General features: G+C 41.0%; 1 protein-coding gene across 1 annotated transcript; it reads right to left on the bottom strand.

Moving 5' to 3' along the window:
• Positions 1 to 5,634: 5,634 nt before the first annotated feature.
• Positions 5,635 to 17,222, bottom strand: LOC119776333 (alcohol dehydrogenase 1-like). The gene is made up of 9 exons (XM_038274699.1): positions 17,066 to 17,222; positions 14,059 to 14,160; positions 12,615 to 12,756; positions 9,952 to 10,039; positions 9,598 to 9,817; positions 8,213 to 8,473; positions 6,547 to 6,679; positions 6,338 to 6,476; positions 5,635 to 6,260 (listed from the first exon to the last, which is right to left on the bottom strand). Exons 1-9 carry the CDS (start codon positions 17,081 to 17,083, stop codon positions 6,227 to 6,229), a joined length of 1,137 nt encoding a protein of 378 aa, XP_038130627.1. The 5' UTR covers positions 17,084 to 17,222; the 3' UTR covers positions 5,635 to 6,226.
• Positions 17,223 to 17,445: the final 223 nt, after the last annotated feature.

Below are 17,445 nucleotides of genomic sequence, written 5' to 3'. Positions count from 1 at the left end.
ATAGACACAAGATTTAAAAAAAAAGAGGTGGTCAGGTTTAGAAATGGATTTCACAAATATATATTTAATATTTAGTGAGATGTGACATTTATATTTACCGTTTAAATACAGATGTAGAAGAAAAACTCAATTTAAATAAAATGTAACAGAAATATGACAAGAAATGTCTTCTATAAATCTGTCCATCCTCAGCTCCGCAGTATGTTGTTTTTATTGAATATGTGTCCAGATGCAACATAACAAGCTGCAGTTAATTAATGTGAATCCTAGAAAATGTAATGAGTAGCAGGCCACCTTCTTACTGCTGATATGTCATAATCTACACGTCATAACATTTAATCTCCACATAGATCTAATTTAGTTCTTGCTGAGAATATATAATAAAATCTGAAGTCTTTATTAAAGCTAATTTTAAGAACACATATTCCATGCGAGAAGATAAAAAATATAATTAGGCTCCAGTCACCTTCTCCCTATGGAGAAATCTTCAGAGAAATTGAGCTCCAACCTTAACGCTTCTGGGAAAGGATAGGCCATTGTCCACCCTATGAAGTAAAATTTGTTCCATTATTGTTTCAGGAAAAGGACATTTAATAAAATAAAATAGAATTTGGACAAATCTTTTAAAAAAATAATAAAAGAGGTTTGGAGAGTAACTTTGTTGTTTTCTCAATTTTAAAGCTATAGAGGAAGATCTTTTATTTCTGGGTGGATCATCTCAACATGTGGTCCTCCTGATTGTCAATCATTCTGGTGATATGTTTACGTAAGGCCGTCCTACGTGTTCGTCCCGTTAGCGATCTTTTTCACTTTCAGGCGTATATCTGTCGTGAGCTATGGTTTCAGACAGTCAGTGAAGCTCACCTTTCTCACTGTGGTTCTTTGAAGATGGCCGTAATAGAAGAAGTGTCTACGAAGTGTATGAGAAGAAAAGAAAGGCCTCAGAAGAGGCAGATATATCCCAGAATGCTTTGCGTGAAGAGCTCTCCTCGCAATGCATTATGGGATTTGCCGTCACACCAGATATGCTCTATGTTACCATAGATCAGGGGTGACTAATTAAAACTCAGCGGGGTCCAAATAAAGAAAATCATCAACCAGTAAAGGTCTGGAAACATTTTTTATTAGAATCTGCTACTTTAAACAGAATTTAACACTGAAATAAAATGAGTTTTTTATGCATCCATGTTATACATTGAATTTTTAAATAGAAATATACATATATATAAAAAAATACAAAGTTTTTCATTTTGAAATTTAAACTGTTTTTGAAGTAGAGAACAAAATTTGTTCAGTTTAGTATATGGACAATTTCCTGATTCCCGTATTTTCTCAAACCCCTGAACTGAGCGTTTGTTTTTCTTTTTTCTGTCTTAATGTTGGCAGTGGGCTTTAGGCTGCCCTGCAAGGCTTTAAACCTGGGTTTAACCGGAGACTAAGCCATTCTCAAGCACATATCAAGGAGCTCATTTTGAGCCTGGATCCAGATTTATTGTTGATTCTGTTCATGGTGGAGAATCCTGCTTCACAGCAGCAGGTTGAGCCAAACATCCTCTAAATGTGCAAGGTCATCTTTGAGCACGCCATTTCACTTTTCTTTCACCAGTTCACCGCAGTTCTTCCAGCAGTCCACACTTTCTCTGCTCTCTTTTTCTCATGGTCTTCTCCTTCTTTCCCATCGCCCGGCTTGCCACAGGTTTGCCTGCTGTGTCTAAAAGTAGCAGCAGCAGCAACCCAGACTGACAGCTCATTGGCTCATTTGGATCACGTGCAGCCTGGAGCCGGACGCTCCCCAGGGCTTTACCGTATTAACAGGAGAAGAGGAGCAAGTGAAATTAGACACTGTCGTTGAACAATTTATAAATGTTTTAAATCAGGTGGGTCCGCGAGGACCGTAGTCCGCTAATCCGTGACCTCTGCCATAGGCTCCCGCTACCAGACAGCGGCGACTAATAACAAAGATGGCGCAGGCACTACGCGGTGGAGGAGGAGTTACGTGAACAACAGAGCAAAAAGCAGTGATCATCTGTCTGAACGGTCAGTTAACTGAGTTCACTATAAAGTTCACTATATAGTCTCAGCTCTATATAGTGATGGAGGGATTTAGGGGTTAGGGCAGACAGTCACAGTAAGCTTGTATGAGCGATGAGAACAGCAACTTTTAAACAGAGCGTGCACGAGGAGAAATGGGCTCGTGCATGCTCTAACACGCGTTTAAGGCGTTCCCTCTCAGGAACGGGTACAGGGTTGTGCATGTGCATATATTTTTAAAGTGGAGAGGGCGGATCATCTTTTAAAAAGATTTGCGAAAATCCTCCATTATAACTTTTATCTGTTTTTATTATATTTCCAGATGTCATTTTTTAGATTTTATTTTTTACTGGTGTTATATTTTGACTTATTTAAATTTCTCTTTCAGACTGAGTTGGATGAATTGCATTTTTAAACTGGATTATTATACATATTACATTCTGTTTTCTTTCCAGAGGCTTTCCTATGGTTTGAGGAGCAAAGATGCATTTTTATTGGTCTGCTGGACGTTAGCGACATCTTTTTATTGGTCAAGAGTGAATTTTTGTAAAAATGCAATCTGTAAAACACAGTTTGAAAAGAATGCAAACAACTAAACTTAACCTGAAAATAAAAAAACGGAAAAAATAATGAAAGATATAAATGAAATATGAAAATATTTTATTTGAAATAATTAATCAAAACTTATTTAAATTCTTTTTTTTTTATTAGAGAAAACAAAAAAGCTACTCTTTTTTCAGAAATTCCTTTCCAGAGTATGTTATTTGCTTGCAGCAATAATGGAACAAATCTTAGCTAAAAAGTAGGAAATACTCCGGGTTGCTCCAGACAGTCCTGGTCCGCTTTGTTTCACAGAGTCATTTGTTTTCAGTTTTACTCAGGACTCATATGTTGACCCTAGAATTTACTCAGTATTACCACAGATTCTGAGCTGAGCTTTAGGTAACCAGGAGGAACCAAGGCTTCAGACCAACAAAAAGTTTTCCCTTTCAGTTTGAGCAGGGGCGGATTTACCATTGGCTAATACTAGGCAGCTGCCTAGGGCCCCAAAGTTCCTGGGGGCCCCATAAAATTCCATTTCTATGTCTGGTTAATACAACTATTCCTTATTTGTGCATATTAATTATTTTTTTGATAAAAATCCTTTGGCTAAAATGCCATCAGAACGCTGATAATATTAAGTGTGTGTTAGATTCAGAAAATGTAGGTTTGCAAATAAATAGAAATTGAGTCTGCACAGGAAAGAGATTCAAGCAGCTTCTGCAGGAGCGGAAGGAAAAGCCCAACCCAACTTCAAGCTTTCTTTCTCCGAATCCCCTCCTACAGCCGTCTTTTATTAACAGAACATAACACATGGTTACAAAACAGTATTTGTTCTGACAGAACAACTGATCAGTTCATAAAGACAAGATGCTCCATCAGAATGACAAGGCAGGATGGTCTCCTGACTGAATCATGAGACAGGAGTGGAGCATCCCCCTTGCACAAATGATTCATAAGCACACATTCATTTTATAATCATTACTGAATAAACCTGACAGAGTGTTTTAGCCCCCCCCTTCAGTGTCCACCATATTGGATCAGTCCATTTGCTGGACATGTTCAGAAAGGTCCAAACAGACAGCAGCAAACCATTTGAAAACAAACCATGCAAAGAGCAGTGTTGCCAACTTAGCGCTTTAGTCGCTATATTTAGCCACTTTTCACTTTTCAGAGACTTTTTTCTGCTACTGGAGACTTTGGAGACAACATCTAAAAGCAGCGAACTCTGCTCTCCAGAGCAAGTAGATTGGTAACCCCGCCTCCTGCTCTCCTCTATCTTGTCTGCTGTCATGATTCATGCAGCTATTATTTCATCCAAATGAAAAATGGAGAACAGATAAGCAGATCATGGCTTGTCTACAGTGAAAAGAAGGACTGGGTTATTTACTTTGGCCTTTTTGGAAACACAGGAAGGAGCAATCAGCTAAGTGAGCTTAGTGCTTGGAAAAAATCTTTCATTCCTTTAGAGACAGCATGAAAAGTCAGCTGAGTACAAAACATAGAGAGGAAAACAAGAAGAAAAGGGACAAGAAGAGAGGGACACAACCTAGAACAGATAATGGATGTCTATTCTATTAACATTTCTCTATCTGGAGAATGGGGCTGTTTATTTGTTGTCTTCTCCATTCAGAGGGCCCCCTGCTTGTCTTTGCCTAGGGCCCCACATTTCCTAAATCCGCCACTGAGTTTAAGGGGCAGATTGATTAACTCAATTTTAATTCAGTCCAAATTTCAGGATAGACTAAAATAATCCCTCATCAATGGAACACAGAAAACATGAACCACTATAGCATCAGGAGGAAATTGGCTCTATGTACAACTCGGCCAAATCCCAAACCGCCCCCTATCTATCTATCTATCTATCTATCTATCTATCTATCTATCTATCTATCTATCTATCTATCTATCTATCTATCTATCTATCTATCTATCTATCTATCTATCTATCTATCTATCTATCTGTCTGTCTGTCTGTCTGTCTGTCTGTCTGTCTGTCTGTCTGTCTGTCTGTCTGTCTGTCTGTCTGTCTGTCTGTCTGTCTGTCTGTCTGTCTGTCTGTCTGTCTGTCTGTCTGTCTGTCTGTCTGTGTATATATATGTATATATATATGTATATAATATAACTACAGCTTGGAGGCAATTACTGAAATCTGGTGTTTTCTGCTCAGGAAATGCTCAGAGTTCTGCACCTTTTGCCATGGATGTTGGTTCACTGTTCATGAGCAAAGCACTTAATAAGTCAGGGACAGTTTGTTTTAAAAAAATTTTTTTTTTATTTGACAAAAATTTGAAATCAATAGTTTTCCTTTTTTCATAATTTGATATATTTTTATTTGACGTTGTTTATTGTTTATTCTAATTGCTACTGTGAATTTATCATTTTAAAGCTGGTCACAGTAAAAGCTGAGCCTATAGCTATGTCTAGGAGAGAAAAAGGACTAAACACTAAAAACAGGCCAAATTCTGTCATCTATAATCTAAGGTGTTGATGGCAGCAGCACAGCTGATATTTCTCTCCAGGATGGAGTCACAACCAAACAGGAACAGACCAGATGAAGCTACTATGAGAAACGGCAAAGATAACATAACATTAGGGGTGATAGTAAGAGAATAGAATTAGAGTGAAGCGGAGTAAGGAAAAGTGATCCCTATGTCCTTCAGCAGCATAAACCTATAGCAGCACAACAGCTAGCTCAGGATAACCTGAGCCACTCTAACTATAAGCTTTGAAAGATCGCTGAAATCATTCTCTATAGTAATTTAAATTCCTTTTCTGAATTATTTTCCCGTTTTGGCTCATTTGTTTAGTGAAAGTTTAGTTTTTCTGGGTCATACCACAAAGTAGAAGAGAAAATAAACAATAGAATTTTTTGTTTTTATTTTATGTTTTGTTAATATCCATTTATATATTAGATTATGTAAATGGATATAGTCACATATTTCAATGAATAGGTCCAATATTACCACATTGTTTATTGATTTTGACCCTCATTTGTCCCGCTATGTACAATTTTCTAGATTCACCACTGATCCTAATACTGAGAAATAATAACTTTTTTTTCTTTTCAAATGTAATCATGAATAAAACGATGTATTTATTGATAATAGTATGAAACTGATTGATCATAATCAGGTTTTATAATAGAATAACTTGATCTAGTCCAAATATTTGCTACCTCAGAGAAACCTGTCATCTTCAGTCTTCTTTCCAGCACTTATTCTGCAAAACTGAATCTAAAATGTAAAAAAGATAGAGGCCACCTCTGGGGTTAGAGAAGCTATTATTTTATGCATTTTAATATAACGTTATTCACCCTGCATAAAATTTCCTGCATTAGCCTGACAAAAAGGGAAGGTTTACTCAGACAGGAACTCTGAAATCCATCCAAGCAGGAAATTTAAATCACCACCATCCAAGTCAAGCAAACACAGACATAATTAGTCTGGCTTGTGTAAACCCTCCATCATTAGGGTTCAGTACACAGAGAGCTGTGGACAAGAAGCTCAAATAACACCTGAAAATAAACCAGGATATCCCTTTTGCTTCTAGCTGTTCTTTTATTAATAAAAACACTACAGCCTGTTTGATGACGGCTGATTAGTCGTTAACTGTTCTCTGTATTCAGTGGGTTTCTTTGGCGTCTCTGAAGGTGTTACTGAGGAGAAACATTCACAATGACCCGGATACTGTGGAGAAAAGAGACAAAAAAATTAGCAAAAGTGTGTTTTTTTCTCTATGGCGATCCTGAATCACAGTCTGGTACCATTTGCCGTTCTTCATGAGTTCGATGGCTTCGTTGATTTGGTCCAGCGCCATGTTGTGAGTGATGAACTCATCCACCTTCACCTTCTTCTCCAGGTAGGCTTTGACCATGCCCGCCACGCCATCTTTAGCTTTAAACCCTGGAACGCAAAATGATCCGAATGGATCCAAACCACAACAGAACCGGGATGCTGCTGAATGATGTCTGACCTCCAAATACTGAGCCTTTCCATGTGCGGCCACAGATCAGGTGACCAGGCCGGATGGCCACGTCGTACATGTCGGTCCAGCCTACGATCACGCTGACGCCCCAGGCTTCCAGGCTGGACTCCAAAGCACTGCGCTGGATGGACAAACGGCTCACAGTCACCAAACTCGGTCCGGTTCTTCAACATGAACACAAAACATAAGCCGCATTTCTGCTACCCTCTGAAAACCGATCCGTGCCGAGTTCAGACCGAGTTTGGATCAGTTTACCGTGCCGAGCTCAGTTCCTTACGACCGTTTACACATCATACTAGCACGGTTCCTCGCCTCCTAGTGACGATCTACGGTATTACTGCTCTCTAGAGGAAATACTGGAAATCAACATGGCGGCGCCCGTAACAATCTGGAAGTTTGATTATAATTGTGATATTTTGTTGTTTCTGGAGAGTCGGGCTAATAAGGCAGCCTTTGGTGAATTTACTTGACAGAGTCGGCTTTTGGGAAGTGGATACGACAAACGACAGTCTAATCATAGACACAGGAAACAACAACAGACGTTGAGGTTCATCACACTGCTAAGCAGAATCATCCCTGGAAATCGTGCGGCACAATAGGGATGCTAGGATTTTTATGAATGTCTGAAATTTCGTGAATCCACTGGGGCGACAGTGGCGTTGGATGTAGGAGTTTGCCCTGAAATCAAAGGATTGACGGTCCAAGCCCCGACTCCGACTTTCAGTGTCGTTGTGTCCTTGGGCAAGACACTTCACCTGCATTGTCTACTGATGGTGGTCAGAGGGCCCGGTGGCACCAGTGTACGGCAGCCTCGCTTCTGTCAGTGAGTCCCAGGGCGGCTGTGGCTACAGTGTAGCTTGCCACCATCAGTGTGTGCGTGAATGGGTGAATGAATGTAGTGTAAAGCGCTTTGGTCAAGTCTCCTGACTTGAAAAAAGGCGCTATATAAGTACCATGTATTACCATGAATACGGGGGCTGATTGTAAGGAGATGACGCGGTCTGGTAATGCGCTCTTTGTTATCTGAGAACCAGGCCAGAACTGAACCTCGCCAGGCCCTACTGATGAACTAGTACCAGTTTAGCGCGGCTCGGTTGTCTCTGGCAGGGTCTGGTTCAGATGTGCGTTCCATTTACACTCAACAGTTATCTTGTCACTGTGCTCGGATCTCGGTACAGTTTCAAAAGGGTCGTGGAAATGGGGCTAAATGCTGGAAAAGATTCTCTGTCATCCAGGTCAAAGTCATTCCAAAAAAGTTAAAATCAATCCACTGGACTTTGTTTCCAAGTTTAAAGACGTTTCTCTTCCATCCAGGAAGCTTTTTCAATTCAAAACGTCAGAAATAGCGTTGAGTTCCAGGTTTTATACAGTAGCTAATCAAAACCTCGTTTCTGCTTAGAAAACATGCAAATTGAAGCCAAACGACCCCCATTCCAAAGAGATGGACCCGTTCGTCTGTCTCAATTTGCATGTTTTCTAAACAAAAACAAGCCTTTTGTTGGGCTACTGTATAAAACCTGGAACTAAACGCTGTTTCTGACCTTTTGATTTGAAAAAGCTTCCTGGATGGAAGAGAAACGTCTTTAAACTTGGAAACAAATTCCAGTGGATTGTTATTTAACTTTTTTGAAATGGGACTATAGACGTTCCTCACCATGACCTCCACGTTTCCGACACACTCCAGAGAGAAGTCCACACCCCCGTTAGTCATCCCAGCGATCACTTCATGGATGGGTTTGCTGTGGTCTTTGGGGTTGACGAAGTCAGTGGCACCAAAAACTTTAGCCTTCTCAGCTTTGTCTGGGTTCACATCCACGGCGATGATCCTTTTGGCTCCTGCAGCTTTGCAGCCCATGACTGCAGCCAGACCCACGGCTCCCAGTCCAAACACGGCACAGGTGGAGTCCGGCTCGACCTGAAGGAGGCCATCAATCTATGGATTACTTCAGGTATTTACTTTAGTCTCTAAACCATTGGAGTAAAATTATTGCTGCAAACAAAAAATACTTTTTGTTTATTGAAACTCAACAAAAGTAATGCTTTTATATTTCATAATTTTTACACTGTATCATATTTGTTGGTGGAGATTCTCAGTCATCCAGGTCATACTGATTCAAAAAAAGTAAAAAAAACAATCCACTGGACTTTTCCAAGTTTGAAGACGTTTCTCTTCCGATCCAGGAAACTTTTTAAATTAAAAATGTCAGAAATGGCGTCATGTTCCAGGCTTTATACCCTAAGACAGTGACTGCCCATATCAAAGGGGTGGACCCATTCGTCCGTTTCAATTTACATGTTTTCTAAGCAAGACAAGGCTTTGTTAGGCTACTCTATAAAGCCTCAAACTCAACGAGTGTTCGGTTTCACAACGGCTGCTATCAGTTAGTTCAATCAATTTTAACAAGGTCCACCGGGGTTAATCTTGTGTGCAATCAGTATGAAAATCCATCACAGTGGAGCACCAGTTTGATGAGTCACAGGAAGAGCCTATTTCACCCCACTGGAACTAGAGATTTGAATGCAGAATGTTAATGTGTAAACATTAAAATGATACTTGGCCATTCTAACATTTATCAGCTTGACTGAAAATGTATTTATTATACGTGTAATACATTTCTTCATAGTTCAAATAATACAAATACTGACCAGTAATATTAGGAATATGGATAACTAGTATATGTTAAAACAGCTTGCCATAGCTGTTGTTACTGTGAAAATATTAGGGGATTATTTCTTGAATGCCATTAGATCAATGTATCTATTTAGGTGAAATCTTCTGGCAGCAGGTGAAAATTAAGTCTAAAAATGTTGTTCTAATATATAGACCCTGTGCATCGTCTCATGAGTCCCTCCTCATGTTTATTCAGTCTTCTTTTACACAGTAAAGTGTCTGTTTGTAGCCACACTTTGGATGTTCTTGGTTCCCCCTGGTTACATAAATGGCCGTTATTAGCGGCTATCAGACCCATAGAATGGCTTAAGATTGTGCCAGTGGGCTCATTAGGTCATTATCATCGAGTGAATCCTGGTAGTACAAACCTTGGCAGTATTCACTGCTGCTCCATATCCAGTGCAGATCCCACAGCCGAGGAGGCAGACTTTGTCCAGAGGCGCAGCAGGGTCTATCTTAGTCACTGCAATCTGGTTTATTACTGTGTATTCTGAGAATGTACTGAGTCCCATAAACTGATGAATTCTCTTCCCTTTACAGGTGAACCTGGATTCGACACCGGCCATAATTTCCTGACGAACTCTAGTCCTGGTCAAGATAATTATGAGTTAAGCACAGGTGGAATATATCAACATTTATTGAACTAGAAAAATAGAATACAATAGAAAAGGGTTAAACAATGAGGAGGGAAAAGAGAGAATGTTAGAGAAATAAGATCTCACCATGCTTTTTCACACTGGTTGGTCCTTGGACTCTTACAAAAACGACATTCCCTACACTGAGCGATGAAATGAGGAATCACCTTGTCTCCTAAAAAAAACAAACAAAAAAAGACAAGTCAACTATGGTCCAAATGAGGAGGCAAGAAATGTCTCCCTTTAATAACAATCGGAATGACAGAAGGTGCAGAGGTAGTTCAACCAGTAAAGCAGCCAAAAGCTCGGGTACCTAGCACAGATGGACTTAAGTATCTGGGGATAAAACATCCTAAGCATTGCTGTACCACAGAGAAGTAAAGAAGAGAGACCAAGCATGGCAGGAGCAGGTGAATGATAGGAACATGGTGGTCGTGAGACCTGCTGGATGAGTTAAGAGGAGTTAACACGGCAAGATTACCAGGCAGATTTCTGTCATGAAGAACATCAGGATGGCCTCTATGGCAAATGGTAAAGTCTTGACCCAATATGCTACAGTAGCAGTAATGCATATTATTTTCCTCTGACTCCACCCTTTCACTGAATTACAGGGTCTGACCAGGAGATGGCGCTTCTCTTTAGATCTTAATGTCCACAAATCATGACAGAAAGAATATTTTAGTATATCAGTGTGTGAGTGTGTTTGTTTGATCTTCACACAGAACTTTTAGTTGGTCCAACTGTACTAATTAGAAGTCTGAGGTGATTTTACCTCTAATCAACATATAAAACAGACTGTTTTCACGTTTCTTAAGACCAAATGCAGGATAACTCACTTCCAAATATATCTGTGAAGATTCCCAGTCATCCAAGTCAAGCTTGAAAAGTTCAGTTTAGGCAACTGGATGCAATATTTTCTGGAAGACGTTTCTCCTCTCATCCAGGAGGCTTTTTCACTTCCAACTAGTGGAGGGGAGAACTGAGACGAATGAACTTCACCTCCAGGAACTTTGGGACCCTAGGTATCTGCCTAGTATTGCCTAATGGTAAATCGGCCCCTGGGTATAGAGCACCCCAGTGGGGCTAGCCTGTGTCTATGCTGTAGCTAAGAGAAGGACCAATAGTCCTTCTAGGGTTAAATTTTAATGTTTTTTCCATTTTAATTGAAAAAAGCTCATCTCCTCTGTGCTCCTTCACCCTACATCACAACCTAATCTGGTACCTGATTTTTATTTTGCAGCACAAAACTACATTTAAGTTCAGATATTTAAACTCCTGCATCCCAAACTCCAGAGGTGCTTTGCTCTCGCTTCACTGTATTCAATGAAATCCTGCCTTCCGCCTTTCATTTCCATGACCTCCACCTTGCAGAGCTCCTGAGTTTCCCTCCAACATGTTTCTGACTGTTTCTGACTGTTTACATGTTTCCCTCCAACATGTAAACTGTTAGCTCCAGATGCAAAAATCTATTTGGTTTGAATGCAACATTAGCTTTGAATATTATCCAAAAAATTTAAAATACTTTCATGTGAATCAGGCCCTAAAAAGCTGAGTTTTAGATGGTTTGGACAAGAGTATTGAAAAGAACATGTATTTGGGATAAAGGATGTTTGAAGCTTCCTGGAAGGAGGAAAAGACAAAGACAAATGAGATGGTTTAATGATGTAGTGATGGATAAACCCTCCAGTTAGGTGGGACAAAGGAGGACATTGGAGACAAAGAAAATGGACAAACCTATTATGATATTTATGTGAACCTGTTTAATCTGCATGTTCTTAAAGGGATAGTACACCCAAAACATGATTAGCCTTCATTTTCTACTCACCCCCATGCTGAACAACACTCTGGAGTACTTTTTTGATATCTCAAATGCATCTGGAGATCTGGGAGGCTTCTTGCTGTCTGCTGACATTCAAATAATGGAGGTCTATGGCGCCCGAGGCAGAGAGGTCCATAAAAGTCCACAAAAAACGTGTCAATATTCCTCCATACTGCCCGTCCAATGTATTCCAAGTGTCCTGAGTGGGTAGCGTCCAGAATTTACTCGAAACAAAGTCATTTAGAATGTTTTTAGAGCATAAACAGTAGTGTATAGGATTTCCTAAAAGCGCGTTCACGAGTCTACGGAAACCGCGGCAGACCAAACCAGATGAAAGTGCGCATTCAGCGTCTGCTCTGCCGATAATGCAAGCGTAGAAGAAGAAATGTGCTGTTTACCTGTGCAAAGAAAGAAACAACGAAAGAAAAATGTCTGAGGACTTCAGTGTTGAGGAAGAGCATGAGTTCTTTGCCGAGCTGAATGCGCACTTTCATCTGGTTTGGTCTGCCGCGGTTTCCGTAGACTCGTGAACGCGCTTTTAGGAAATCCTATACACTACTGTTTATGCTCTAAAAACATTCTAAATGACTTCGTTTTGAGTAAATTATCGACGCTACCCACTCAGGACACTTGGAATACATTGGACGAGCAGTATGGAGGAATATTGACACGTTTTTTGTGGACTTTTATGGACCTTTCTGCCTCGGGCGCCATAGACCTCCATTATTTGAATGTCAGCAGACAGCAAGAAGCCTCCCAGATCTCCAAATGCATTTGAGATATCAAAAAAGTACTCCAGAGTGTTGTTCAGCATGGGGGTGAGTAGAAAATGAAGGCTAATCATGTTTTGGGTGTACTATTCCTTTAAAGCAATTTCCTGGTCATTTCTGCCAGTATTTGCTGAGCTGTATTTTCTTTAATCCCCACTCACCGGGCTGAAATTCAGTGACTCCAGGTCCCACACTCTCCACGATGCCGGCGCCCTCATGGCCGAGCACCGTCGGAAATCCACCTTTATTCATACTCTCCAAAAGGTGGTACAGGTCCGTGTGACACACCGATGTTGCTACTATCTGTAACAAAAACAGCAGTAGATATTAAATCATTAATGCAAATACAAATTGAGATTGATACTTTGACTGCTTCACAAAAAACAGATAGAAATTTAGGTGTAATGCAAACATATGACTACAAATATATTGGTCTGTGAAAACGTACATCGTCAGGGACCAGTTGTACCAGAAACAAGTTATTCCCAATGGTTCCTGGGTCTTTGCTGAAACTTAAATAACTGCTATTAGGGGAAAACACAACCTACTTTAGCTGTTTGAATAATACAAACAGTTTGTCTCATATTTGCAACAATAGGCCTTAAAGTCGTAGGGAAGCGGCTGTTCCAACTGTTGCCTTTCCAAATTCTCCCAGTGGTGCCCGACTTTACACGAGTGCATAAAGTGAATGTGATTGGTTGATTATCAAGGGGTCGGGATTGTTGTGGCGGAAGGTTTGCAAGCGTTCTGGTTGTGACTGGTTTCTTCGAAGCATCTTGCTAACCAGTTAGCAACTTAGTGCTAGCAGGTTCCCAATGGGAAATTCCATTGGGACCAAGTAGCACTAAATTGGTGACTTAGAAACGACGCTGTCAAGGAACGCTATGGACAGCGGAAACATGCAAGAGGAGGAGAGTTTAGTGTCGGAGGTCGTGGATGAGTCTCCTCCGTCATCCATTTTTTATTTAGAGGAGGAAAGCGGGGACGAAGATGTTGTGGAAGAGGACGCCAGGGCGGCAGAAGCTTGGTTTGGTGTAGAAGGCTTCCAGCCGTACATGTTTGAGCCCTTTCCTCGCAACGCTGCCAGTTCTGTTAGCTCTACGCCTGCCGAAGACACAGACGTCCATCCCCGTGAACACTGGGACGCAACTCAATGGGAAAGGAAAGGATTCTGATTTCAACCGTTGCGTATATTAGCTGCGACATATGAATCTAGATGCTATGACTGAAAACATGGTTTTAAGAACAAAAATTTTGAAAACAGACATTTTCAAAATTTTATAATATGGTCTGATAAAGAGTACATTTATATACATGTTTAAGGCAGAATGATTTTACATTTAAATATGATTTCCCTACGACTTTAAAGGGTTAAAGGGGGAAGCTGATGTGTTACAAGATAAAAACTTTTGAACCATCCCAAGCTATATTTAGACTTTCATGGAATGAATTAAGACGAGCTCCGAGCCAGCTCCCATGTCAGAGGATGAAGAGAGCACATCCAGTTAGTCACAGCCAGAGAAACAGGACTACACTGAAAAACAGGCCTGAAAAGCCTCCACGATGGAGAGAAATACAATAAATGTAATGAGAAATATCTTTTACCTTGATGCGGACCTCATCGGCCATGGGCGGGGCAACTTCAATCTCCTCTATGACCACAGGCTGGTCGGGCTCCCAGGCCACCGCTGCCCTGCATTTAATAACCTAAAGATGAAATGTAGGAAAAAAGTTATCTACCGAATTATTCTTGACAAAATTGTATTTTGCTTCCGTTGAAGAAAGCCTACTATGTGCTGCTATGCCTGCAAACCTTCATAACTAGGAAAAAAAAGTTGATACCCCCGCCTGCCTCCTTTGGTTTGAAAAAGGCTCCTTGCTACCTCCTTAGCAGTTGCCCAAAGATGTCTGCAGATGGCTGTTATTGGCATCACCATGACCAAAGGCCAAGGGCAAAGAACAAAGCCTTGGCAAGAGAAAAAACCATCATGGCTGAGGAGGAAATTATCTTCATCAGAGAACAGAAGAAATGTCACACGCAACCAGGGACATCAACCCACCTCCTATTTACACCCTTTAACTGGCAACTCCCAGCCAACTGGAAGGGCCTCTGAGGTTCCCTCAACACATGGCCAAAGCCAAGGCCACCTGATCATGCTGGAGCTTACAATGCCCTGCAAAGACCTGATGCAGGAACCCAACAAAGGGAAAAACACCACTTACCTGGCATTGCTGGATATATTCAGCAGCAGCGGATCATTCAGCTAATAACGATGGCTGCAGAGGCGCCGCTGATCACTCCTCTGCAGACTTTTGAGCTGGCTGAGCATCGCAGAGATACTTGAAGGAGTCATCAAACAGACATTTGCCTTTTGAAAGTTAAAACTTTGTGTCGGGTTTCAGTTAAAACATGCCAAACAATCAGAATGTGAAAGTGGCTTGGTTTTATTTGTGTCAGGTCTTTGTTCGAATCCCCCTCTGAACAGACCCTGATTTTGGTCCCGGATGGGTAATAACATGAGCCCACCTTGCTATCACCTCTCGGTAGGTGACTGGTGGCCTACTGGTTGAGCCATGGAGCTTTGAATCCAGAGGTTCTGAGGTTCAAGCCTCACTCCCACAGACTGCCACGCTGGCTCCCTAAGAAAAGACCCATAACCCCACACTGCTCCGCAGGCACCGCACCATTAACCTGACTCCGCCAGATGGATTTGCTCCGCATATCCATCTGGAAACCTTCCGTTGAAGTAATTTTGGGAAGGGGCGAAAATACTGGTTAGCTGATTGGCCTATGTTGGTGATAGACGGGCCAAATAAACCAATCAGATCAACGAAGCATATGAAATAACAGAGCAACGACGAAGAGGAGCCAATTGAAAGATCAAACTCTTGCAGAAACCAGTCGGGAGAAGAGCAAAAACATCTTTTCCTCTGAGAAAAGCCTCCAGAGCAGTGCTTTGCTCTTCTTTCAGTGAAGAAATACTCTGTAATTCCGCTAAAACTTGCTCGATAGCCACGCTAACGCTAGTTTCATCGGCTGAAGCCGCCATGTTCTTTAGACTGAACTGTGGCGCTTCTCGTTGCGTCACACCTCAGCCCGCCTCAAAGCCAACGCTGATTGGACGTTCGTTTGGTGAACGGCTCCAAATTTTCTTCAACAGAGAGTCTCCAGACTGATTAGCAAGTGAAACCTTGAAAGCTTGCGAGATCAGGATGGTCTCACGAGGCTACCGCACCATGGCACCCCATTGCTCACTAAGGGGATGAGTTAAATGCAGGCAGGGCGTTCATTTCGTTGCTCTGTACTTGTGACAGTGTAATAACAATAAAAAGCTGGAAAAAGGGTATAACCCTGCCTCTCAGGCAACTCAGACGGAATAAGCCGGTGAAGATGGCTGGGTGGATGGAACATAAAGTTAAGGGTTAAACTAACAAGAGAAGAATGGTAGAATAGAGATATAATGAAGCAGAAGGATAAAAAGGGGTCCCTATGTTCTCCAGCAGTCAAACCCTATAGCAGCATAAATATGGAGATAACACTGGATAACCTGAGCCACTCTAACTAGAAGCTTTATCAAAAAGGAAAGTTTTAAGCCTAGCCTTAAAAGAAGGCAGGATGTTTCCCACATGAAGCTAAACTCTACAGCTTTAATCCAGTTTTAGACATTAAACCCAGCAGGATGCCACAGGAGACGAGAGTTGAATAATAACTTTCTGTTTTCTTTTCAGCTGTAAATGTCAGAGGGATTACAAGCACCTCAGACGAGTTTCTTTCAGATGCAATATTCACAGGAATGCATAATTTGATCATACAATAAGTCCTGCCAGATAATATATATTGGTGCAAAAAAAAACCCTGATTCTAAAAAAACAAGATTATGTTTTAACTACAAGAATATGCCTTCAATTCTGGCCATGGATTAAACATTTTAAAAGGACATCCTGGAAGTTCATGACTAGGAAGAAATAAAGACTTTGAACTAAATGGTCTGACGTCTGGATGGATTTACTGGGATGTCCTCTCATGAACTGCATTTTAGAACCCAAAGGGTTTGGTTCTTACATTAGACAGAACAATAAATATTGGACAGAAAATCTAAATAAAAACATATCGTGATAATAAATAAAAAGACCTTTCAATTCAAAATCCATCCATTCATCCACAGGATAGGTAGAACTGCTGACTATCGCCCACAGTCTATGGGTGAAATGCAGGGTACAGCCTGGACAGGTCACCAGTCTATCGCAATTAGAAATTATTTTAATAATAACAACATATAATAAGCGGAAAATGGTAGAATAAAAAGAATTGATTGTAAGAAGACAGTCAAACTGATGGCAATCAACCAAAACAATGAGGAAACAACAACAAAAAACCTAAAGCAAAGTGTCTGAGGACTGTTTCTGCACCAGCTAACAGCTCAGCTTCTTTCCCCAGGAGTAACGTGACACCTAGCAACGAGCAGCAGTGTCAAGTTCACCTGTTTTATTTCTGCAGCAGATGGAATAAATCACAAGCTGGGAAGTAAAGTGAGACAAAGGCTGGAAAAAACAGCCCTCAGCTTACATGCTAAACTGATCAGACATGCTACAGACGTGTAATTCATCTCACCTTCCCAGCTGTGGACATTTTTCCCTGCAGAGATGATTGATTGATCCCAATTCAGAGAAGAGCTATGAGAAGATTGGAGCAGCAATTCAAAAGAACGAGCACAGGGGAAGAGGAAAAGCTAAACAGGCAAGGACTTTAACCTCTGGTTTTAATCAGGGCCTTCATATCCTGATTACGCACGTCACATGACAAGGCAGAGAGGAATGGAAAAAGGAAGCAACTTTCTCTGACTGCTTTACGGTTTGATCTGCATGTTGCTTCCAGCTCTGGATGAAAGAGGCTGAAGGCTGAATGCTGCCTTTGATCCAGTTGATCATAATATTCTTCTGCAAAGACTGTAATATTTTTTAGGAATAAGGATCTGACTGATTTAAGTTTGC

Source organism: Cyprinodon tularosa, unplaced genomic scaffold (genome assembly GCF_016077235.1).
Source record: "Cyprinodon tularosa strain WSP-4 unplaced genomic scaffold, ASM1607723v1 ctg925, whole genome shotgun sequence".
NCBI classification, from domain to species: domain Eukaryota; kingdom Metazoa; phylum Chordata; class Actinopteri; order Cyprinodontiformes; family Cyprinodontidae; genus Cyprinodon; species Cyprinodon tularosa.
The sequence above is the reverse complement of the archived record's forward strand: the minus strand, read 5'-3'. Positions and strand labels throughout refer to the sequence as shown.